At 43.9% G+C, this 26,507-nt stretch overlaps 1 protein-coding gene across 3 annotated transcripts in view; it reads right to left on the bottom strand.

Annotated features, from left to right (window-relative positions):
• Positions 1–26,507, bottom strand: part of gba2 (glucosidase, beta (bile acid) 2) — a 94,796-nt gene that overhangs the window by 36,111 nt on the left and 32,178 nt on the right. For all 3 annotated transcript variants that reach the window (XM_070868400.1, XM_070868401.1, XM_070868402.1), the window contains exons 6-10: positions 25,011–25,113; positions 10,844–10,997; positions 9,843–9,968; positions 7,526–7,710; positions 4,402–4,506 (exon numbers count right to left, since the gene is read on the bottom strand). In XM_070868400.1, the coding sequence (XP_070724501.1) occupies positions 4,402–4,506; positions 7,526–7,710; positions 9,843–9,968; positions 10,844–10,997; positions 25,011–25,113 (673 nt within the window). The remainder of the gene's footprint in view (positions 1–4,401; positions 4,507–7,525; positions 7,711–9,842; positions 9,969–10,843; positions 10,998–25,010; positions 25,114–26,507) is intronic.

Here is a 26,507-nt window from a genome sequence, read left to right as displayed (position 1 = left end):
ACTGGTTGGCAGACAGGAAGCAGAGAATCGGAATAAACGGGTCCTTTTCAGAATGGCAGGCAGTGACCAGTGAGGTGCCGCAGGGTTCAGTGCTGGGACCCAGCCTTTTACAATATACATCAATGATTTAGATGAAGGAATTGAATGTAATATTTCCAAGTTTGCAGATGACACTAAGCTGGATGACAGTGTGAGATGTGAGGAGGATGCTAAGAGGCTGCAGGGTGACTTGGACAGGTTAGGTGAGTGGGCAAATGCATGGCAGATGCAGTATAATGTGGATAAAGATGAGTTTATCCACTTTGGTGGCAAAGACAGATTATCTGAACGGTGACAGATTAGGAAAAGGGAAGGTGCAACGGGACCTCGGTATCATGATACATCAGTCATTGAAGTTTGGCATGCAGGTACAGCAGGCAGTGAAGAAGGCAAATGGTATGTTGGCCTTCATAACTAGGGGATTTGAGTAGAGGAGCAGGGAGGTCTTACTGGAGTTGTACAGAGCATTGGTGAGGCCACACCTGGAATAGTGTGTTCAGTTTTGGTCTCCTAATCTGAGGAAGGACGTTCTTGCTATTGAGGGAGTACAGCGAAGGTTCACCAGATTGATTCCCGGGATGGCAGGACCAACATATGAGGAGAAACTGGATCAACTGCACTTGTATCCACTGGAGTTTAGATGACTGAGATGGGATCTCATAGAAACATAAAATTCTGATGGGATTGGACAGGTTAGAGGCAGGAAGAATGTTCCCGTTGCTGGGGAGTTCCAGAACCAGGGGTCACAGTTTAAGAATAAGGGGTAAGCCATTTAGGACCGAGATGAGGAGAAACTTCTTCACTCAGAGTAGTTAACCTGTGGAATTCTCTACCACAGCAAGTTGTTGAGGCCAGTTCGTTAGATATATTCAAAAGGAAGTTAGATATGGTCCTTACGGCCAAAGGAATCAATGGGTATGGAGAGAAAGCAGGAAAGGGGTACTGAGGTTGAATGATCAGCCATGATCTTATTGAATGGTGGTGCATGCTCGAGGGGCCAAATGGCCTGCTCCTGCACCTAATTTCTATGTATGGCAGCTCAACATTCTTGGTTACAGGATCTTCAGATGGAATAGAGAGGGGTAAAAAGGGAGGGGGGTCGCAGTATTGATTAAAGAAACTACTGCAGCTGTGAGGACGGATGATAGATTAGCAGGATCATCAAACAAGGCCATATGGGTCAAACTGAAAAACGAAAAAGGGGTGATCACACTGCTGGGCGTGTACTCTAGACCTCCAATGAGAGGGAGATAGAAGAGCAAATATGTAGACAAATTTCTGAGAAGCGCAAAAACGATAGGGCAGTAATAGTAGAGGATTTCAACCATCCTAATTATTAACTGGGACAAAATTAGTGTGAAGGGTATATAGAGGGTGCAGAATTACTAAAATGCATTCAAGAGAACTTTTTTAGCCAGTATGTAGCAAGCCCAACACAGGAGGGGCAGTTCTGGATTTAGTTTTAGGGAATGAAGCTGGGCATGTGGAAGGGGCATCAGTGGGAGAGCATATAGGTGCTAGTGACCATAATTCAGTTAGATTTAAAGGCATTTATGGAAAAGGACCAAGGATAGACAAGGAATAAAAAGTTCTAAATTGGGGAAGCGCCAACTTTGCTAAGCTGCGAAGTGATTTGGCCATAGTCGACTGGAAACAGCTACTTGAAGGTAAATCAGTGTCAGAGCAGTAGGAGATCCAGAGAGTTCAGGCCAAATATGTGCCATTAAACAAAAAGGGTGGAACTAACAAATCTAGAGTCCCCTGGATGTCGATGGACATACAGGCTAGAACAATGAAAAAAAGGGAAGCTTATGACAGATACAGAGGGCTAAATACTGCAGAATCTCTAGAGTATAGAAAGTCCAAGGGTGAAATTAAAAAAGGATATTAGGAAAGCAAAGACAGAGCATGAAAAATTATTGGCAAGTAAAACCCAATGATGACAAATATATTAAGAGCAAGAGGATAACTAAAGAACATGTAGGGCCTATTAAAGAAGAGGGTAATCTATGTGTGGAGGCAGAAGATGTGGGTATGGTTCTTAATGAATACTTTTCACTAGAGGGGCGATGCAGACACTGCTATCTAGGAGGAGGAGTGTGAAATATTAGATGAAATAAAGAGAGAGAGGAGGTATTAAGGGTAAGGGGTTTAGCAGCTTTGAAAGTGGATACGTACCCAGGCCCAGATGAAGTGTCCCCCAGGCTGTTAAGCAAAGCAAGAGGAAATAGCAGAGGCTTTGACCATCATTAACCAATCCTCTCTGGCTTCACTTAGAAAGATACAGATTAAGCAAGGACAGTCAGCATGGATTTGTTAAGGGAAGGTCATGTCTGACTAACTGGATTCAATTTTTCGAGGAGGTAACCAGGAGGGTCAATGAGGGCCAAGTGTATGATGTAGTTTATATGGATTTTAGCAAAGCTTTTGATAAGGTCCCACATGGCAGACTGATCACGAAAGTAAAAGCCCATGGGATTCAGGGCAAAGTGGCATGTTGGATCCAAAATTGGCTCAGAGGCAAGAAGCAAAGGGTAATGGTTGATGGGTGTTTGTGACTAGAAGGTTTCCAGTGGGGTTCCACAGGGCTCAGCACTAGGTCCTTTGCTTTTTGTGTTGTACATCAATGAACTAGACTTGAATATAGGGGGTATGATTAAGAAGTTTGCAGATACTAAAATCATGTGTGGTCGATAATGAAGAAGAAAGCTGCGGACTGCAGAAAGATATCAATCGACTGGTCAGGTGGGCAGAACAATGGCAAATGGAATTTAATCCAGAGAAGTGTGAGGTAATGCATTTGAGGAGGGCCAACAAGGAAAGGGAACACACATATTAAATGGTAGGACATTAAGTGTAGAGGAACAAAGGGACCCTGGAGTGCATGTCCACAGATACCTGAAAGTAGCAGGCCAGGTAGATAAGGTGGTCAAGGCGGCATACGGAATATGCTTGCCTTTATTAGCCGAGGCATAGAATACAAGAGCAGGGGGGTTTATGCTTGAACTGTATAAAACACTAGTTAGGCCACAGCTGGAGTACTGCGTGCAGTTCTGGTCACATTACAGGAAGGATGTGATTGCACTGAAGAGGGTGCAGAGGAGGTCGACGAGGATGTTGCTGGGAGTGGAGAATCTTAGCTATGAGGACAGATTGGATAGGCTGGATTTGTTTTCCTTGGAACAGAGGCTGAGAGAAGACCTCATTGAGGTATGTAAAATGAGAGGCCTAGATATATTGGATAAAAAGGGCCCATTTCCCTTAACAGAGGGATCAACAACCAGGGGACATAAATTTAAAGTAATTGGTAGAAGGTTTAGAGGGGATTTGAAGGGAAATTTCTTCACTCAAAGGATTGTGGTGGGCTGGAACACTCTGCCTGAAAAAGTGGTAGATGCAGAAACCCTCACCACATTTAAAAAGTACTTGGATGTGCACTTGAATTGCCATAACCTGCAAGGTTACGGACCTAGAGCTGGAAAGTGGGATTAGGCTGGATAGCCTCTTGTTGGCCGGTACAGACACTATGGGCCGAAATTGCCTCCTTCCATGTTGTAAACTTCTATGATTAGCATAACTAATACACGTTAAGAAATGTGTCCCATGTCAGATATCTAAAAAATTTGGAAATGCAGTCATTGTTATGTACACAAATGTGGCAGTCAATTTGAGCACAACAAGATCTTGGAAACAGTAATGAGATGAATATAGATTTGGTGTTTTTGGTTGAGGGAAGAAAATTTGCCCAGAAACTTCCTGCTCTGCTTTGAACTGTGCTATGGGCTCTTTACTGTCCACATGAGCAGGCAGAGAGGGGTTCTCAGTTTACTGTCGCAACCAAAGGACGGCATGTCGGACAGTGCACTACTCTGGAGTAGAAATTGAACTCTTTACTCAGAGGCGACGGTGCAACCAACTTTTTGATATAAAATGTATTAACTGTTATACACAAGTGTTTTATATCTCTGTACCATGTTACAAGTAGGAATATTAGTTACCTTCAAGATAAAAAGGCATATTGACAAGGGTGATTCTGAAAATTAATATAATGTAAATGTCCAGAAACACAAAATGCACAAGCTAAATGGTTAAAACGAGCACTAGTATGTTATAAATATTATAAAGTAGTTCTTGGAACTAACAGAATGCAACAGTGCATTTAAAGCATTTTGGCAGTGAGCAGAACAAAATCTGTCATTTGTAGAATACAGCTCATTGAAATGGTGATCCCTGAACAAATACAATTTGCATTAGTGGTAGAGATTTTTGTAGATCTCAAGATCAGGCAATTATTCCAGTCCCATGAAGTTTAGATTTGTTTAATTTCTGAAAGGAGCACCAGATGGAATAGATATCACTTACCAATATCATATTGCAGACTAAGCTCCAGTTTGGGCCATAGCATGATTAGTGCAAATGATGCATAAAAATGAACATCGTAAGTATTGTACATTCGATACTCCTGTCCTACAATGCAAAGCAAGAAAAAAAAAAATTTGACACTCTACAGCATGTAATTCAATATACAAATAACTAAATAGCCATTCCTGTGGAAAAGAGCAGCAATTCGTTTAGTAGATTCTTTCAATGCACGTGTGTGTCCATTCACTACATTTTGCAAGATTATGTCGAAAACTGAGAATACCAATATACAGAAGGATAACTTTTTAAAATTTAAAAAATGTCTAATTTATTTCTACTATTGAAATATAAAACTATTTGAAAGATAAAACAAACTTCTAAACAAGTTTAATACTGGAATTTATCTGGAGCTCATAATGCTTGGATTAATCTCCAAAAGCTGATAACTTTAAAGCACTTCATGCTGTGATGACGGCCACAGGGAAACCTAGTTGTTAGTACAGACATAGGGCCCAAGTTTCCACATGATTTGCGCCTGATTTTTAGGAGCAACTGGTGGAGAACGGACTATTTTAGAAATCGCAATTCTCCACATTTTTTTTCTGCAGTTCTAGTCAGGTAGAACAGTTTCACTTTGGAACAGAATTTTTTCTTCAAAAGGGGGCGTGTCCGGCCACTGACGCCTGATTTGAAAGTTTCCACAGTGAAAACGTACTCCAAACTAACTTAGAATGGAGCAAGTGAAGATTTTTGTAGAACTGAAAAAACCTGTTCTACACATTAAAAAATCAGGCGCAGGTTACAAATTAGGCGTCCAGAACGAGGTGGGGGGGGGGGGGGAGGGGGGGGGACACACGACAGACGTTTCGTTCCCGCGGAGGGGAGGGGGGGGGGAAAACAGACGTTTCGTTCCCGCGGAGGGGGAGGGGTGGGGTCAGACGTTTCGTTCCCGCGGAGGGGGGGGGGGGGGGACGACGGACAGAGGTTTCGTTCCCGCGGAGGGGGGGGGGCGGGTGGGGACAGACGTTTCGTTCCCGCGGAGGAGGGGGGGGGGCAGACGTTTCGTTCCCGCGGAGGGGGGGGGGGGGGGGGGGGGGGGGGGCAGACGTTTCGTTCCCGCGGAGGAGGGGGGGGGGCAGACGTTTCGTTCCCGCGGAGGGGGGGGGGGGGGGGGGGGGGGGGGGGCAGACGTTTCGTTCCCGCGGAGGGGGGGGGGGGGGGGGCGGGTGGGGACAGACGTTTCGTTCCCACGGAGGGGGGGGGGGGGGGGGGCGGGGGGGGGACAGACGTTTCGTTCCCACGGAGGAGGGGGGGGGGGGGGGGGGGGGGGGGGGGCAGACGTTTCGTTCCCACGGAGGAGGGGGGGGGGGGGGGGGGGGGGGGCAGACGTTTCGTTCCCGCGGAGGGGGGGGGGGGGGGGGGCGGGTGGGGACAGACGTTTCGTTCCCGCGGAGGAGGGGGGGGGGGCAGACGTTTCGTTCCCACGGAGGGGGGGGGGGGGGGGGGGGGGGGGGGCAGACGTTTCGTTCCCGCGGAGGGGGGAGGGGGGGGGGGACGGACAGACGTTTCGTTCCCGCGGAGGGGGGGGGGGGGGCAGACGTTTCGTTCCCGCGGAGGGGGGGGGGGCGCAGACGTTTCGTTCCCACAGAGGGGGGGGGGACAGACGTTTCGTTCCCGCGGAGGGGGGGGGGGGGGGGGACGGACAGACGTTTCGTTCCCGCGGAGGGGGGGGCGCAGACGTTTCGTTCCCACGGAGGGGGGGGGGGGCGCAGACGTTTCGTTCCCACGGAGGGGGGGGGGGCGCAGACGTTTCGTTCCCACGGAGGGGGGGGGGGGCGCAGACGTTTCGTTCCCACGGAGGGGGGGGGGGGCGCAGACGTTTCGTTCCCGCGGAGGGGGGGGGGGGCAGACGTTTCGTTCCCGCGGAGGGGGGGGGGGGCGCAGACGTTTCGTTCCCGCGGAGGGGGGGGGGGACAGACGTTTCGTTCCCGCGGAGGGGGGGGGGGACAGACGTTTCGTTCCCGCGGAGGGGGGGGGGGGGACAGACGTTTCGTTCCCGCGGAGGGGGGGGGGGACAGACGTTTCGTTCCCGCGGAGGGGGGGGGGGACAGACGTTTCGTTCCCGCGGAGGGGGGGGGGGACAGACGTTTCGTTCCCGCGGAGGGGGGGGGGGGGGCGCAGACGTTTCGTTCCCGCGGAGGGGGGGGGGGACGGACAGACGTTTCGTTCCCGCGGAGGGGGGGGGGGGGGGGGGGCAGACGTTTCGTTCCCACGGGGGGGGGGGGGGGGGGGCAGACGTTTCGTTCCCGCGGGGGGAGGGGGGGAACAGACGTTTCGTTCCCGCGGGGGGGGGCAGACGTTTCGTTCCCACGGGGGGGGGGGGGGGGGGGGGGGCAGACGTTTCGTTCCCACGGGGGCAGACGTTTCGTTCCCACGGGGGGGGGGGGGGGGAACAGACGTTTCGTTCCCGCGGGGGCAGACGTTTCGTTCCCACGGGGGGGGGGGGGGGGGGGCAGACGTTTCGTTCCCGCGGGGGCAGACGTTTCGTTCCCACGGGGGGGGGGGGGGGGGGGGCAGACGTTTCGTTCCCGCGGGGGCAGACGTTTCGTTCCCACGGGGGGGGGGGGGGGGGGGCAGACGTTTCGTTCCCACGGGGGGAGGGGGGGAACAGACGTTTCGTTCCCGCGGGGGGGGGGGGGGGGGGGGGGGGGGAGGGACAGTGAGAAGGCTGCAAGAGCTGATGGCAATGAGCTTTTATTTAAAATGTTCAAAAATTAAACAGCTACAAAGAACTACAAAAATGGCCGAGTGCCAATGTTTTTTTCACAGAGCGTGCGCGAACGCTCCAACGCGCACGTGGAGCGTTGCCGGCAGGAAAAAAACTAATTTAAATAGTACCCGCCCCCTCCCACTTACAAAATCGGCGCGAGTGTAGGCTCCGCCCCCCTGCACGCCACGCCAGGCAGACAAGGAGCTGCAGAACGCTCCAGAATCGCGAGGTTTTTTTTAGGCACCGTTTTAGGCGCGAGAAACGGGCGCCCAGCTCGGAGGGGCACCCGTTTTTTATCGTGTGGAAACTTGGGGCCCTTAGAATGATACTGTACATCGTTAGCAGTAATTATACCTTCTAAATAAGCAAATCTTCCATATTCCTTCAGCACTTTAGGTAGAGGTGGAAGCTCGTCCTTCTGAATACTCAAGCCACTTGTTATATTTAAATCATCAGGCACCTGAAGCCAAATTGTCCCTCCATCAGACATAAAGTACAGTTCATTAAATAGGGCTGATTTGTACCAGTCAGGTAATTGGCTGTAAAATAAATGGGAACAGGAACATGTGAACACTAGGACCCCAAATTTAAATTTTTAAATTGACTTGATTTTGGTGATCAAAATGTCTAAAAGCATTAGCGTAAATGCAGCTTTGGTCATTTCCACAAAAGCTATGCGGAAATAAGTTAACCAGAAATAAAACGTTACTTTGAAAATATTCATAAGCAGAACAGTATCTTTTAAATAAAATGAGCATTCAATCTGGAGTACTTCAAGGTTGGTTTTCTTAAACAATGAAAGTTTGTGATTTAACAATTTGTAAATGTTATCAATATATTCAAAATTGTAAAACACTAAAATATTTAGCTAATAGCAGGACTGCAACAGTACAATTTTGTCATGCAAGATCTAGATTGGTATGACAAAGGGACTAAACTAGCTCCTTGGTTGAATACTTTCACATTTTTGCTATTTGTAGCTCTTGCTTGAGCTCAGGAACTTGAGGGCAGCACACCTCATCTACAGCAATGCAAGGACCATGGGTTTATTTCCACTCTTTCTTCTGTGCTTCACTCATCCACCCAGGAAGCTTTTTGACATTTGCTCTACATATTTGCCCTCATTTGAAATATTCGTCCCTCGCCAGATTTCTTCTGCATCATTGTTCAACATCATCATAGGCGATCCCTTGTATCGACAATGACTTGCTTCCACACCAAAAAGGGATGAGTTCATAGGTGTTTCAATGAAGGACTTAATATTCAAGGTCACGAACTACATGTTGAAGGGTGGAAGATGTCTGTGCGTGGATTTAAAAATTTTTTTTTTTTTTAAATGTGTGGTGGCCATTGCATACCAGCCACTACACAGGCTTGACAGAGCTAGGTCTTGGTCCAGTGGTAAGGACTGACCAAGACGACTGGAGACCAGCTCTGCTGCACTGGCCTAGTGCGTATACATATTGCAGTGTGGACTGGCCCATGCTGTCCCTGGGCCCTCACCGCTTCTCAAAACAACATGTGCAAATTACTCAAAAGTATGATTCAATTTCATAAAAAAAAATTAAATTCTTGCTTCCCTGATGGTTTAGTGGATAAATATTGCATGGTAGAATCCTAGGTCTGTGCTGAGTTAGCTAATCCTAGCTGGCCAAGGGGAAGAGGAAAAATAAAGACTCCTGTTCTAGACTACAATCCACTGAGCCCATGCTGGAAAGTGTGCGCGTGTGCGGACATCAGACGAGGGCAGGAGTGGACTCGATTTGGATATCTTCCACAGTTGAATAGCCTGTCAAAATTCATTGTCTAGGCTTACCCATGATGAATGACTACTTGGGCAAGTTAGTAAATCATGGCTACAGTTCCTGGAATTACACTCAGAGAAACTGATATCCCCTCGGGAGATTGGAGGATTAGAAAGAATAAAAAACTAAAGGGGAAAAAAAAATAAAAGTATTTAACAGAGCAATTGAAAAATGAAATGCTATCTTTACAAGTTTAATTAGTTAATTCCAGTAAAACCCACTAATATTTTCCCTTCCTTTTGGCTCTTTTCACTTATTTTTTGTTTTAACTCTTTTCTTCAAAGACAGGTGGTTAAACAGACTTTCTGGTAGAGGTTTCAAGTGAGACTTCATTTGTGCATTATTTCAGTACATATTGAATCCCCAGCCCCATCAGCCACTAGCACAGGACTTTAGAAGTAGGCATTAGCCAACGAGAATCAATACACAAGAGCCTGGACAATAAATGCAGAATCAAAACAAGAGCATGCCACTTCAACTGTATCTACACCAATCTAGCTCCACCATACAATGAGTAGGACCTTTTCAGAGCTAGTTCTGGTGAGGTCAGCATTCAAACTTTCCTTCGGAAATCTCCAGAAACAACATCCAAAACAATATTCAAGGTGATCTTAATTACATCTTTAATTAATCCAATAGTTATTAAGTTTGTTGGCAGAAATCACATCAATTGCTTGATTAACAGCTTGCATATAATGGGGACAAAAACAGACAATATACACTATTCCATTTGTTTTCAACCAGATTATAGATATTCTACTAAACATCATGGGATATATAAAATTATCTCCAGAAAACTTAATAGTAAAGGACAAGTTTATATATACACTGCAAGTTTTCCTTATGCTTAATATTGCATTATTTACCCATTTTCTAAAATTGGATGTTGCCAATCATCAATCTTTTGCTCCCATTGTTTGTAATGTGTTAGGGAGTAGTGACTCAGAGCAGGAGCAGCCTCCCCACTTGTCCCAAAAAAGCGGGTATACCACCTAGAAAGAAAATGTAACCAACATTAACAAGTACACCAAGTTATTACCATCAAAATGCATTACTAGCCTCTAAACAGTCCCAATACTGGTTTGAATGAAATAATAAGATTAACTTGATTTCAAAGAATTTCAAAGAATAATTTCAGTAGTACTTAATTTAACAGCTGAACTCCACATTAGATACAATCTGACGTGACAATTACAAACTTTTGAAAGCAGGGTGCCCAAAACTATACCCACTGCACAGAAGGGAAAGTTCAGAGGAAATAAACGAGCTTTCAATAGAGCAAAGAAGCAGGAGACATTTATATATATATATTTTTTTTTTAAAAGAGGAATGGATGCTTTAGTTGCAAACAGGCTCCCCAGTTTAGGCAGAGCACAAACCAAGAGAATAGAAATAATAAGTAGGAATTTTTCCTCCCATACAATGTAGAAGAGACACCCAGCTAAAGCAGTATCAATCAACACTTCAAAAAAAGTGCATAAATATCAAGTTAGGGCTGGGCTTGAGTACAAGTACAGATAGAGATCATCCAGGTAGGGATCATCAAGTTCCATCAAACACATTTTCTTGAACAATAGAAGTATCATACCAAGTGAAGTGAAGTGAATTTAGTTGAGAGTATTTTGTTCTTTTTGGAAAAGGGGTAAAGAGAAACTTGGCAGAACCTTCTCTCCAGAGATTGTGGGCTGGGTAGAGTCAATGTATGATACAACCAACTGGGCAAGATGGACAGGATGGCTTGAATAACCTTTCCTTGTTCTGTGCTAGTTTAAAAGAAAATATGCACTAGTCTGGTCAAGTGAAATAAATTCACAGAAAATGGCTGTGCTCTGTGTGCTCCATTTTGCTTTTCTTTTATTTCTCTTACCTTGCATGCTCTTTTTCCCTTGATCCAAAATAGATCTTGGGCATGTCCCACGCAAGACAGAACTCAACAACATTTTGCTTTTTTGTCGGAACAGTGCAGGTAGCTGCAATAGCTGCTGCAGTGACCTGCCCTTTCTCTGTCGGTTTACTTTTTCCTAGGTGCACAAACAAAAAAAGAAACCGACTCTCAATTCATTGTTATGTGGATCAAGTCAGCCTGTGTTTCTTAGCAAAAACATCTGATAAATCAGCTGATAGGAAATACGTCATTTGCAGAGTATTGCTCATTGTATAACCATTTTAGTTACTTAATACCAAATTACGTAAAAGGCACAAGTTGATAAGCTAAAAAAGCTACTTTGGAACAGTTTTTGAGTCAGTTACATAAAGCTACTATTGAAATATACAATTCAGCACAATGAGAGCGAACAAAATATCTACTTATGTTTTACATTTGGATCAGATATGCATTTATCTGGAATCAACTGGGCTATAGTTTTCTTCCCTCGTGATCTACAGCATGTGCTGGCACTGAGCCAAGCCCTATCCAAAAGATGGTTATTACAGTTCAGCTTAGTGAAACACAAAACCTGCTGAAAGTCATGGAAAAAGTCAGATCAACATGCCTCTAGGAAGATCTATGAACACACCAATTTTCTACAAAACCAATTTAGCTTTACACAGCTCTCTAAGAATTACAACCACTTGCCCCTCTTACAACAGTTCCGTACATCTCTGCATCTTTTCACAAGTTAATTTACATTAGCACCAGTCACACTTAACAATATACAGGAATTTGAGAGGCAACAATGCCAAGAACCTCCATGAAGCTCAAAAATGGCTAAACAACCTCGTTTAAAAAAAAGCTTGCATTTATATAGTGCCTTCACTACCTCAGGACATCCCAAAGCGCTTTACAGCCAATGAAGTACTTTTTGAAGTGTCGTCACTGTTGTAATGTAGGAAACACAGCAACCAATTTGCACGCACTAAGGTTCCACAAACATGAATGAGATAACCAGATAATCTGCTTTAGGTGATGTTGGCTGAGGGATAAATAAATATCGGCCAGGTCACCAGGGAGAACTTCCCGGCCCGGAACTTGCGGTTCCGATGATGGCTCGCCTTTGAAACCAACCGCAACTTCATGATTTAGCACATGCGCAGCCAAACACGGGAATCCTGAAGTTGTGGTCTGTTATTTATTGTTCCTCCACAGGCTGTGCCTGTGTAAGAAACCAAAATTATTGTTCGTATTTATTTCAGGTTTTTTCCCCATGCGAGAGCCCCAATCTTTGTTTTGCTCGTTCCAACATTTAAAAAAAAAAGTTAGAATCAAAGGATTCAATAGAACAGTTTCCAGATATTAAAACAAAAATCTCTTCACATGTTATTAAATCTATTAGCTACATCTCTAATAGTTGGGATTTCTGTACTCTTGCCCTATACCCATATTTTCGTCCCCTCTATCTTGGTCAGTCCAGTTAACTGGGATGAAGGGTCTCCCTCTAGAATATTAACCCTCTCTTTCTTTCATTTGCTGGGTTGTTCCAGAATAACATTGGTATTTTAGTCAACTGATACTGGAGGTACCTGTGCTGCTGTTCAGTGAGTCAGAGAATACAGTTTTTAGAACATCAGGTGCATTATATCATGTCCATGTAACAATTATTATACAATAAATAGGGGAGAAATTGATTCAGATAGATAGTGACTATAACAATGAACCTACATATAGATGGTCTTGAAACTTTGGCACTAGATGTTTGAAGCTGCAGTATCATTTAGCATCATTCCAGTTGACTCAGCAGCCCTATTTAGGGTTTGTATTGCTTATCCCACATGGGGAGTGGGCTGGAAAATGTGCCCTAAACATTGCCAGGCTCCAACAGACAGAGCAGCTAACCATGGCTGGTAGCCCCTGCATTCCCCTTAACACTGGTCATAAAATCAACAAAAACAGAACCCAACACTGGCTTCATGGAACATCAGAACTCTTACACACGATACATAATGCTCAAAATGTAGAACTGTTCTAGTCACACAAGAGTCAGCTTGCTGTGATATTGCTGCACTAACAGAGACCAAGTTGGTTGAAAAGGGATTCTAACTCGTGTGTGGCCAGGCAGAGGCACTAAATACTGATGCAGGATTGGTGATTTGCAATTGCATTACTGTAAAGTTGAAAAAAGTCTACCAAAAGGCATCAACAAACTTGTGATGGTGAGACTTCAACTGATATGAAAGTATTATGCAGATCATTCAGCACCAGAGGGATGGAACATGGCTATGCTTTAAATGTTTTAAACCACTGAATTCCCAATCTCAGCTGCAGTCCTATGAGGAAACTCAAAAGGAACATCTTTTAAGCAGCCACTTCAGAGCAACATTAGTGTAGTTTTGCAAGCAGATTGCTTTCTGCCTGAACTAAATACAATAAAAACTGAAAACTATTTACAATATATCTTTCCATCATCAGCACCTAAAAACTATTGGAAATTTGTTTATTAATTGATCTAAAGATAGTTTTACTCTGAACATACTTAAAACCTTCATGTCACAAGTGAGTAGTTAAATCATTCAGATGGGGAAAACCATGACATCACCTTAGCCTTTCCCCATCCTCCACTGACCCAGATACTCTGTTCTTTATGGGATCAATCCACATAAAATGGATTTGGTGAGGAATGAGCTTCACCCAGTGTCTTATAGATGGGCCAGCAATGTGATTTCTTTTTAAACTGCTATTGGGTTTTGCAATGTCTGTTTTTTTGGCTATGTTGCTGAAGCTCTAACATCCATGGCTAGGTTGATGCACATCTCTTGCATCTAAATTGGTTTAATCCATAGTACTACTTCATGATTCAGTTGAATAAGGAATGATGTTAGAATATGGTTATGGTCATCAGAAATCAGCACATTGCTCCTTAACCGGTTCCTCAGACATTAGTACAGTTCATTTTTTTTACTTCATCAGTGTGGTATCTCTGCTGTGACTTTATACTACCACAATATGGGGGTTCATTGTAACTAAGGATATTACAATTATTGAAGAAATACTTTGCTCCAGAGAGGAAGAATACAATTTTAGTTATTCGCTCAGAAGTGGAACAGTAAGAAAAAGTTTAGACATGATCTAAGACCACCTTATTAAAATCCCAAGCAGAATGCAAATCCACTGTGGCTTGAAACTCTCAAATTCTGTGCAGTGAGCACAGGACAATCTTGATATTGAGGCATTTAAGTAAAAACAATAATTCAGGTGCAAACTTGGAAAGAAATCTGAATGAATCTGTACTTGCTGGGCAGTTTGATCTCACAGGTGGCTTTCATGAACCTCACAGTTAGATAGCAGGCTGCAACAACTGCTACAACCTGGGTAAAAGACCCCAAGATAGCAATTACACAATAGGATAGCTTGACTATGACAATCAGAGGGGCAATACCCATTATTCAAACACCAAGAAATCCCTTGCAGGATTGCTGTAGAGAATAACAGCTCAACCTTAAGGTTCCTGTTATTCTAATTCATTCTTTAAAAAAAATTAAGTTTGAGTAGTTTCAATACAAGAAAATACACTTTGCAACACACTAGTGACATTTTGGTCAAACTTGTTACAGGTTGAGTGTCCGAAATCTGGAGTTCCGAAATTCGGACACCGGGCCGATCCGTGGCAGGGTCGAAATCATTCAGCACCATCGGATGTCCCGAAATCCGAACCTGCCGCTGGACTCCCCCGCTCCGGGACCTACCTCGCCAGCCTCGGGACCACACCCTGCCTTTATCTCGGCTGCCGCCCAGACCCCCCACCCCTTTCCTAACTTGACCTAGGCGTTTTCCGTTTCGGGACGTCGGAAAGACATTCCGAAATCCGGAAATACCCGAACCTCGGCCCGGGAGTTTCCGGATTTGGGACGTCGGATAGACGTTCCGAAGTCCGTAACGGCCTCAGTCTCGAGGTTTCCAGATTTTGGACGCTCCATCTGTAATCAAACAAAGGAGAGGGAGAAATTCAAAGAGAAATTTGAGGCTTAAGATATTTCCCCACCTCCTTCAATGGAGAGTGAAAAGACAGTCAAGTTGAGTTATATTCTTAATGTATGCTGAATACATCCTGTGGAGCTGGCAGCAATGAAAACTGACAATCAATAAAATAAACAAACAAAGTCAGAAACAGATTGAGGCAGAGACTAGAATGCCAAGCATGGAGAGAAAATGAGGTGTATTAGAGGAGAAATGTATTTACCAGAGGTTTGCTAGAGGATAGAGTGCTGTGCCACAGGATTACAGTTGAGGCAGAGACTATTGCATCTTTTAAGGGAAAATTGGATAAATATTTTGAAGCAGAGGGTTATAAGGAAAGTGCACAGAAATTAGATTTGTTTTGGATTGTTCTAGAAACAAATGCAATGGACCAAATGGCTTCTTCTATGCTGTAAATTGTTATGGTTTCAAGACTCAATATCCAAAAAAAGTAAAAGAAAAAAAATCTGCAATTTTGGATCAAAACAGGAAGATGGAAAACCAGATTAGTAGGCATATCTTTAACAGAACAGGCTTACCTGTCAAGGAAAGAAGAAAGCCCAGAGATATTGGACACTGTCGATTCCTCTCAACTACCCACTAATTGAGATCGATCCATTCCAGAGGTATCTTAAGCAAGCGACAAAGGAAGAATCACCACTGGCTGCAATATTCAGCCTCCTACATTTCATTGATAGAAAAATCATAGCGGAAGCAGGATAAAGGAGTAAAAGATGAGCTGAAATTTCAAGCAATGAAAAAATCAGCATTTATCCTAGTCTGTCAGAAAAAATTTTCATGATCACAGGTGGTATAGTTATCAGGCTAATTAGAAGATCAATGAAAATATCATAAATAAAAGTAGTTTACTTTTGTTCACATTTGGGAGGGAGCCATCATCAAATAGCACATTTGACTATGCACATTTAGGCCAAGATAAATTTTGTATAACATGCAGCACAAGAGGCAAATTTGTGACATCATTGCTGTGCCTATGGTTGCTCCAAAAAGTAATGACCTGCTTCAATCTCCCATCCTTGTTCTTTTCCTATATCCTTGAATATTTTCATTACGTGATTATCTAATTCCTTCTGCATCATGTTGGACATGGATTCAATAGTCACTTGCAGTAATGTATTCCACATTATAAAACGTGAAATTCTCTGATTTTTGTTTCAATACTACTTGTGCCTCGTTATTGACTGACCAACTAGTGAAATAATCTTTATTTGCTCTCAATCATTTTCATACTCCTAATTTTTCCATTATAAATAGATCCACTCATCCCTGGTATAGAAACATAGAAAATAGGTACAGGAGCAGGCCATTTAGCTCTTTGAGCCTGCACCACCATTCAATATGATCATGGCTGATCATGCAACTTCAGTACCCCACTCCTGCCTTCTCTCCATACCCCCTGATCCCTTTAGCCGTAAGGGCCACATCTAACTCTCTTTTGAATATATCCAATGAACTGGACTCAACAACTTTCTGTGGTAGAGAATTCCACAGGTTCACAATTCTCTGGGTGAAAAAGTTTCTCCTCATCTCAGTCCTATATGGCTTACCCCATATCCTTAGAATGTGACCCAACATCGGGAACATTCTTTCTGCATCTAACCTGTCCAATCCTGTCAGAATTTTATATGCTTCTATGAGATCCCCTCTCATTCTTCTAAATTCCAGTGAATATAAGTCGAGTCGATCCAGTCTTTCATATGTCAGTCCTGCTATCCCAGGAATCAGTCTGGTGAACCTTTGCTGCACTCCCTCAATAGCAAGAATGTCCTTCCTCAGATTAGGAGACCAAAACTGCACACAATATTCCAGGTGAGGTCTCACCAAGGAGGTACAACTGCAGCAAGACCTCCCTGCTCCTATACTCAAATCCTCTCGCTATGAAGGCCAACATGCCATTGGCTTTCTTAACTGCCTGCTGTACCTGCATACCTAGTTTCAATGACTGATGTACCATGACATCCAGGTCTCGTTGCACCTCCCCTTTTACTAATATGTCACCATTCAGATAATAATCTGCCTTTCTGTTTTTGCCACCAAAGTGAATAACCTCACATTTCTCCACACTATACTGCATCTGCCATGCATTTGCCCACTCACCTAACCTGTCCAAGTCACCCTGCAGCCTCTTAGCATCCTCCTCACAGCTTACACTGCCACCCAGCTTAGTGTCATCTGCAAACTTGGAGATATCACATTCAATTCCTTCATCTAAATCATTAATATATATTATAAATAGCTGGGGTCCCAGCACTGAACCTTACGGTACCCCATGAGTCACTGCCTGCCATTCTGAAAAGGACCCGTTTATTCCCATTCTTTGCTTCCTGTCTGCTAACCAGTTTCTCTATCCACGTCAATACATTACCCCCAATACCATATGCCTTAATTTTGCACACTAATCTCTTGTGTGAGACTTTGTCAAAAGCTTTTTGAAAGTCCAAATACACCACATCCACTGGTTCTCCCTTATCCACGCTACTAGTTACATTCTCAAAAAATTCTAGAAGATTTGTCGGGCATGATTTTCCTCTCATAAATCCATGCTGACTTGGACCGATCCGGTCACTGCTTTCCAAATGTGCTATTACATCTTTAATAATTGATTCCAGCATTTTCCCCACTACTGAGGTCAGGCTGACCAGTCTATGGGCCCAAGTTTCCACAAGAAAAAAAACGGGCGTCCCTCCGAGCTGGGCGCCCATTTTTCGCGCCTAAAAAAATCCTCGGTAGTCTGCACCTACTTACAGGTCCTCTGGCCCTTGGCGCAGTCAGCATGAGCTGTGGGGGGGCGGAGCCAGGTCCCGGCGCTGAAAACAGTGCCGGGACCTCTGCACATGCGCGCTACAGTCGGCACGCAAGTGCAGTAGCTCCAGGCGCCGAACTGTGTGGGAGGGGCCCGAAGCACGCAGCCCCTAGCCCTGGCCCAATGGCCTCACTAGGGCTCCTCCCACGGCCAGCTCTTGCTCCCCGCCTGACCAGACCCGACACTCGCTCTCCCCCCCCACCGACCAGACCCGACCCCCGCTCCGACCCGACACCCGCTCCCCTCCCCCGCCCCGAGACCCGCTCCCCCCCACCCCCCGCACCGACCCGACCCGCGCTCCTGTTCCCCGACCCGACGCCAATCTCTCTCTCCCAAATTCTCCCTGGCTGAAGCACTTTCACACAGGTAGGAAGATGGTTTATTTAATCTTTTCGTGGCTTATAAATTTATAAATGTTTATTCAGGTTGGATTTATTTGTATAATATTTGTAGAAGTATAAATAAGGATTTATTGTCAAATTTAATGAGTTCCCTTCCCCCCCCCCCCCCCCCCCCACTACCTCGTTCTGGACGCCTAATTTGTAACCTGCGCCTGATTTTTTTAATATGTAGAACAGGTTTTTCAGTTCTACAAAAATTTTCACTGGCTCCATTCTACTTTAGTTTGGAGTACATTTTCACTGTGGAAACTTTTAAATCAGGCGTCAGTGGCCGGACACGCCCCCTTTTGAAGAAAAAATTCTGTTCTAAACTAGAACTGTTCTACCTGACTAGAACTGCAGAAAAAAAAATGTGGAGAATTGCGATTTCTAAAATAGTCCGTTCTCCACCAATTGCTCCTAAAAATCAGGCGCGAATCATGTGGAAACTTGGGCCCTATAATTCAGTATTTTCTCTCGCCTTCCTTTTTTAAAAAGTGGGGTTACATTAGCTACCCTCCAATCCATAGGAACTGATCCAGAGTCCATGAAATGTTGGAAAATGACCACCAATGCATCTACTATTTCTAGGGCCACTTCCTGAAGTACTCTGGGATGCAGACTATCATCCCAGTAAATACACAATGCAGCTTTTGCATCAAGTCTTTTAATATGTCGCGTTAATCAAATACTTTTTGAAGTTATAATATACCACAGCGACTGCACGCTCTGGTCTATACACGTGGTAATTTTCCCCACTAATTTTTATTAAATTAGTCAAGCAGTCTGTCCTATACAATTCCATGTTGACTGGCCAGTCATGAATGTTCACTAATACTATCTTTGAAGTGATGAATGACACCAATTTCTTGCTCATTTAGTTAACTTTGTCTTTCTAGTTTACTATTTTCATTATTCAAAATCATATTGTATATGCTTCTCCAAATCTTTCTACCCAATGACACCAAAGAAAAAATCATTAGAATTTTTGCATCAAATAAAGAAGTTTCTGAATTAAATGCTTTATGATAGTATTAGGGTAAAAGCCGACATAATGAAGAGTAACTACACTTTAATTCTACTTCATTGGCCCTGTCTGGTAATGAAAAGCACTATATAAATGCAATTTTTATTTTCTAAAATGGGATTTAAAAATTGACTATAGGTTTAAAACATCAGCATCGGCAGTCCCTCGGAATCGAGGAAGACTTGCTTCCACTTTAAAAAATTAGTCCTTAGGTCCAAAACGAAAGCCGCAGTCCCAGTCACAGGTGGAGACAGATTTGCCTCACGCTCTTTCCGCAGCCTGCGCTTGATTTCTGCAAGCTCCCGGCGATGAGGCTCGAGGTGCTCAGCGCCCTCCTGGATGCACTTCCTCCGCTTAGGGCACTCTTTGGCCAGGGACTCCCAGGTGTCGGTGGGGATGTTGCACTTTATCTGGGAGGCTTTGAACGTGTCCTTGTAACGTTTCCTCTACCCACCTTTGGCTCGTTTGCCGGGAAGGAGATCAGAGTAGAACGCTTGCTTTGGGAGTCTCGTGTCTGGCAAGCGGACAATGTGGCCTGCCCAGCGGAGCTGATCGAGTGTGGTCAGTGCTTCAATGCTGGGGATGTGGGCCTGATCGAGGACGCTAATGTTGGTGCGTCTGTCCTCCCAGACGCCTGCATCTGCGCACAGAGACTGAATGCCAGGACATAGTCGACATAGTTACTGAGGCGTACGAAACCATGGGCCTTGCGCTAAACATCCGTAAGACAAAAGTCCTTCACCAGCCTGTCCTCGCCACACAGCACTGCCCCCCAGTCATCAAAATCCATGGCGTGGCCCTGGACAACGTGGACCATTTCCCATACCTCGGGAGCCTCTTAACAAGAGCAGACATGGATTTAAAACATTTATCTGTTAGGTGAGTGCCCAATACACAAAACCTGTAGTTTACAAATCCCCCAGGAGGACAGGCGCACCAACATCAGCATCCTCGTCCAGAGTAACATCCCCAGCATTGAAGCACTGGCCACACTCGATCAGGTCCACGGGGCAGGCCACATAGTTTGCATGCCAGACACAAGACTCCCAAAGCAAATGCTCTATGTGGCGCTCCTTCACGGCAAACGAGCCAACGGTGGGCAGCGGAAACGTTACAAGGACACCCTCAAAGCCTCCCTGAAAGTGCATCATCCCCACTGACACCTGGGAGTCCCTGACCAAAGACCGCCCTAAGTGGAGAAAGTGCATCCGGGAGGGCGCTGAGCACCACGAGTCTAAACGGCGAGAGCATGCAGAAATCAAGCGCAGGCAGCGGAAAAAGTGAGCGGTAAACGAGTCCCACCCACCCCTTCCCTTAAAGACTATTTGTCCCATCTGTGAAAGAAACTGTGGCTCTTGTATTGTACTGTTCAGCCACTAAAGAACTCATTTCAGGAGTGGAAGCATGTCTTCCTCGATTCCGAGGGACTGCCTGTGATGATGACACAAAACCATCCCAATTTATTTGCTTTTCAATGAGAGTTGGCTGGTCTTCTATGCCATTGCTTGTATTCAGGAATTAATTTGGTCAAGTCAGTTTGGTGGTTAGGCAGTCTTCCTTTCAAATGTTAATGTATTTGCAGACTGACAAAGAGCCAAGTTCTTCCCGGGACCTCCAAACTTAATATGGCTGTGCATACAGACACAAGCCTCAGAAGTGGGGAAATCCCCACGAACCTCAGCTATTGATAGTCCAGAAGTGTCTAGAAAGCATGGCATACTCCATGACTGTGACCAAGTCTGAAGCCCATTTTCCCATGCCCATCCTGATCAGCAAAGTTTTCAAGACAACTGCTCTATCGCAGAGAAACAAAGCAGTGACACTCGCCCAGTGCAGGTATCATATACCGAACATCACAATCCATGTCTCAAACTGTGAGCAATGTCAGGCAAATCTACTAGTAGTGATAAAAAGCTGAAGGTGAAATGTTAGAATATTTTGCAAAGATTAACTGACTGAAGGGATAATAGAGGACAAAACAACCGTCAAATAAGTACAACAGGCGTGAGGCAATTTTCTTTCTGCTGAAATCAAGATTAAATCACTCTTATTGAACAAACACTTTTTTCCTCCCAGAACCTCTGCAGCTTCAAATCCCTACAATAATCAGCTTTTTAAATCTAAGGTTTGCATTATTTTCTTTCTCCTATTTTTTTCAAAGTTGATGGTGTCAATTTTTTAAAATCTCATAATACTCCTGTGAAGTGCCTTAGGACATTTCACTCTGTTTAAGGTGTTATATAAATACAAGTTGTTGTGGTTGTCCTGCGCTATTGTTTTTCATTTTTGGTCCATGGCATTGACTTACCTTTTTAAATAACGTAGTAGTAATTGGTAAAAGCCATTCACGCCAGTTCAAGAACAAGCAGACAGCCAAGCACGAGAAAGAGTTTGCAGAAGAATCACACTTTTGGGAAATGTCATTCTCCCAGAGGTAGTATGGTCAAACCATGGACAACCAAAAGAGAAGTGAAAGCACAACTCAATGAGGGCTATTAACTGCGGAACTCAAAATACAAAGCAGGATTTGAGCAAGGATCCAATATCATAAATGAATCAATCATGTGTTTCAGTGATCACTGCAGAGTTAGATTGATCATGCTCAAGAATAAAAAGTTAAAGAAATTGATGTACTAGTGCTAGAGCTAGAAGAGCTCAAAGAAAAAACTAAGTGTAGGAAGAGGGGGAAGAACTAGAAAATAAAATAGAAAAAAGATTTTTTAAAAGGATAAAGAAATGTAGTGATGTACATTCATAGCAAATATAAAAGGAGCTCAGAGACTTAAGGTCAAATTGATCCAAGTTGCCAAATAAAAGTTTAAGATGATACAAGACCAACAATAATCTAGAATGGGTGTTTTAAACAGTCAATGGAATATTAGAAGTGAATGGCATATAGGAAGGCCAATTGTTGGTAACAGCAAGAGGGCTCCAAGAGAAATCCTTCTTATGGATGCAGATATCATGGAAATTGAATACATTAATGAATTCTTCACACTGAAAACCATTAACAAATTCAGATCCAGTGATTTTGCTGCAGGATCTATAACACAGTAGATCAAAGTAGTAAAGCATGCATTATCATGGAATTAAATGTCCAAGGAAGCATAACATAAGAAACAGGAGAAGTAGGCCAAACGGCCCCTCGAGCCTGCTCCGCCATTCAATATCATGGCTGATCTGATCATGGACTCAGCTCCACTTCCCTGCCTGCTCCCCATAACCCCTTATCGTTTAAGAAACTGTCTATTTCTGACAAATTTAAATTTATTCAATGTCCCAGCTTCCACAGTTCTCTGAGGCAGCGAATTCCACAGATGTACAACTCTCAGAAGAAATTTCCTCATCTCTGTTTCAAATGGGCGGCGCCTTATTCCAAGATCATGCCCTCTACATAAGAAATAAGATCTAGTTCTAGTCTTCCTCATCAGTGGAAACATCCTCTCTGCATCCACCTGGCCAAGCCCCCTCAATCTTACATGTTTCAATAAGATCACCTCTCATTCTTCTAAATTCCAATGAGTAGAGGCCCAACCTACTCAACCCTTCCTCATTAGTCAACCCCCTCATCCCCAGAATCAACCTTGTGAACCTTCTCTGAACTGCCTCCAAAGCAAGTATATCCTTTCGTAAATATGGAAACCAAAATTGCACACAGTATTCCAGATGTGCTGCACCATAGACCAGAACAGTTAAGGAAACAAGAAACTCGGCATGGTATGGTTCATAATTTAAAAATTAAACACATGGGGAATCTACACCAAAGCCAAAGGATAGCGAATGTTAACTCAATTATCGAGAAAAGTGGATTTTAAACCACGGTTGTGGGTTTGACTTTGATGAAGGTACGAGTTTAGTTCCAGTGGCAACTTTTATAATTGGAACCTTGGCATCATCCGAGCCAGTTGCTTTCTACTACCTTCCCTCTGGTCTCTTTTTATTGTGCTTAGACCCAGACACATTTCCTTGTCACCACATACCTCAAAGGGTAGGCTAACCCTGAAGGTTGACTTGGAAGGCTGTGGCAGAGTGGGGGGGAGGGCATGCAGAGGAGACAGTTCTGAGTTCTAGTCACACATTCAGTTATTAGACAACAGAAGGTTCTGGAAATGACATGGGCCTGGCACCTCCAGACAGGTACCTCTAACTAGTGCCGATCCCCAATGAAGCTAGTCAGCCTCCCTGGGGTAGCCAGGGTCCCTCGTACCCCAGCACCGTCTGTTTCTCCCCCCACCCCCAGCCAGCATCTATCAGATGCCATCCCACAGGCCGCTGAGTCCATCTGACTACAACCTCCCCTGCGATCAGCCCCTCAATCAGACCCAGCCACAGTCTTCCCCAGATAGGCCTCACCCGGAGAAACCGGCCATTCTCTAGCAGACCACTTGAAATCTTCTTGTGGAACCTGGACACCCGGTTGAGAACCATTGGCCTAAATTATAAAAGGGGGAAAAGTTTCCTAGTTATACCAAGTCCTGGTTGGACCACATCTGGGAGTACTATGTACAGTTCTGGGCACCACACCTTAAAAAGGATATATTTGCCTTCGAAAGAGTGCAGTGCAGATTCACCAGAACGTTACCCGGACTCCAAGGATTAAATTAGGAGCTTACATAAACTAGGCTTATATTCCCTGAAATATAGACGGTTTTGGGATTATTTTAAGGATTTTGAAGGAATTGATAGGATAAACAGAGAAACTTTTCCTGCTGGTGGGGAAGTATAGGACAAGGGGATATGACCTTAAAATCAGAGCCAGGCCATTCAGGAGAGGAGTTAGGAAACACTAACAAAGGGTGGTAGAAGTACAAAAAAGCAGTAGATGCTATCTCAGTTAATAATTTTAAATCAGAGATCGCTAAATTTTTGCTAGACAAGGGTATAAGGGTATGGAGCCAAGGCCATGGGTGAAGTGAAGATACAGATCAGTCATGATTTCATTGAATGGCGGAACTGACGTGAGGGGCTGAACATGTTCACGTTGCAGCTTGATTCCAGTGGCTGCTGCAGTTAGCAAAGCGAAACAGGAGGGAGGAGAAAATAACAAATGTGCCTTCTGTTTATTATACCAAATGACCATTCTCAAACATTTATTTAAAAAAATTTTATTTACACTAAATTGAACATTTCAAAGTTCAAGTTTACCTGTTTTCTACTCCTCTGAAGACATTACCGTCAACCTTTCTTTAAAGTTACAGCAATGTTCCAGGAAATTATACTACTATTAGAAGTGCTCAAGACTAGAGACATCAATATAATAGGTCAATTTGGGGTATGGGTTATTTTACTGGACTAGCAATCCAGAGGCCTGGACTAGCAATCCAGAGGCCTGGAGTAATGATCCAGAGACATGTGTTCAAATCCCACGACGGGGGCTGGGGAATTTAAATTCAGTTAATTAAATAAATCTGGAATAAAAAGCGAGCATCAGTAATGGTGACCATGAAACTGCTGGATTGTCATTAAAAACCCATCCGGTTCACTAATGTCCTTTAGGGAAGGAAATCTGCTGTCCGTACCTGGTCTGGTCTATATGTGACTCCAGACCCACAGCAATGTGGTTGACGCTTAATTGCCTGCTGCGGTTCAAGGAGACGACTCACCACCACCTTCTCAAGGGAAATTAGGGATGGGTAATAAATGTTGGCCTTGCCAGTAACACTCAAATCCCAGGAACGAATTCAAAAATATATTGCTAGTGATTCTAAAGGAGAGTTTCTGTCCATTATCCTTTAGGAGCTCCAAGTCAAATGCCAATAAGGAACACAAGTAATTTGAGGTTTAGCATAAATTAACTCTTCAAACCCAAAATAATTTTAATTCTGAGCTGAAATAAAGTTGGCATACCAATTTTCAGAAGGAAACAGTCAAAATCAAGGAAAATCAATCTAAAAAGTGCTTTAGCATAGATACCTGGCAGGGAGTCCAATTTTCCATCTTGAAGCAGATCTTTCCAGATTTCTTGTCCCATGTCATTTGGATTAAATTCAGTCTGGTGGCTAATTATTACACCTTGCTGTTTATGGAAACAGATTTGAATTCAAATTAGATTCAAAACTACCGTTATGTAACTCTATACATAGTAAACACTGTCTGGCAGAAGATATAACCTCTCACCATTGCAGAACTATGTAGGCCATTCTGCTCTTTAAGCCTGCTCCACCATTCAATATCATGGCTGATCTTTGACCTCACTCCCCACTGCCCGGTTACCAAGTCGCAAATAGATTCTAGCATTTTCCCCACTACAGATATCAGGCTAACTGGTCTACAAGTTCCCTGCTTTCTCTCTCCCTCCTTTCTTTAACTTGCTATCTTCAAATCCATGGGGACCGTTTCAGAATCTAGGGAATTCTGGAAGATCTCTGTAGCCATTTCTTAAAGTCTTAGGATGAAGGCCATCAGGTCCATGGGATTTTAGTCTTATAAATTTCTCCAGTACTATTTCTTTACCAATACTAATTTCTTTAAGTTCCTCATTCTCACTAGACCCTTGGTTCCCCACCATTTACAGAATGATTTTTGTGTCTTCTTCCCTGAAGAAAGAAACAAAGTATTTGTTTAATGTCTCTGCCAGTTCCTTATTCCCCATTATAATTTCTGTCTCTACCTTTAAGGGACCCATGTTTACTTTCACTAATCTCTTCCTTTTTACATACCTATAGAAGCTTTTATAATCTGTTTTTGTGTGTCTCTCGCTCTCTCTCTCTCTCTCTCTTCTCCCCCCCGCCCCTTTGGCAACATTATAAGCCTCTTTTTAAAAAGAAATCTACTATTACCTTTAACTTCTCATTAGCCACAGTTGGACCATTTTTCCCATGGGGTTTTTGTTCCTTAAAGGAATGTATATTTGTTACGAATTATGAATGATTTCTTTACATGTTTGCCATTGCTATCTACTGTCATGTCTTTATACTCGTCATACCAGGATACTTGCCTTTATTAGTCGAGGCATAGAATACAAGAACACGAGGTTATGCTTGAACTGTATAAAATACTAGTTCGGCCACAGCTAGAGTACTGCGTGCAGTTCTGGTCGCATTACATGAAGGGTGTGATTGCACTAGAAAGGGTACAGAGGAGATTTACGAGGATGTTGTCTGGATTGGAGAACTTTAGCTATGAGGAAAGATTGGATAGGCTGGGGTTGTTTTCTTTGGAACAGAGGAGGCTGAAGGGAGACCTAATTGAAGTGTATAAAATTGAGGGGCCTAGAGAGTGGATAGGAAGGACCTATACCGGGGGCACAGATTTTAAAGTAAGTGATGGAAGGTTTAAAGGAGATCTGAGGAGAAATTTTTTCACCCAGAGGGTGGTGGGGATCTGAAACTCTTTGAAAGGGTGGTAGGGGCAGAAACCCTCATAGCATTTAAAAAGTAGTTGGATATGCACCTGAAGTGCCCGTAACCT

Source organism: Pristiophorus japonicus, chromosome 2 (assembly GCF_044704955.1).
Source record: "Pristiophorus japonicus isolate sPriJap1 chromosome 2, sPriJap1.hap1, whole genome shotgun sequence".
In the NCBI taxonomy this organism is placed as follows: Eukaryota; Metazoa; Chordata; class Chondrichthyes; family Pristiophoridae; genus Pristiophorus; species Pristiophorus japonicus.
This window is presented reverse-complemented; position numbering and strand designations above follow the sequence as displayed.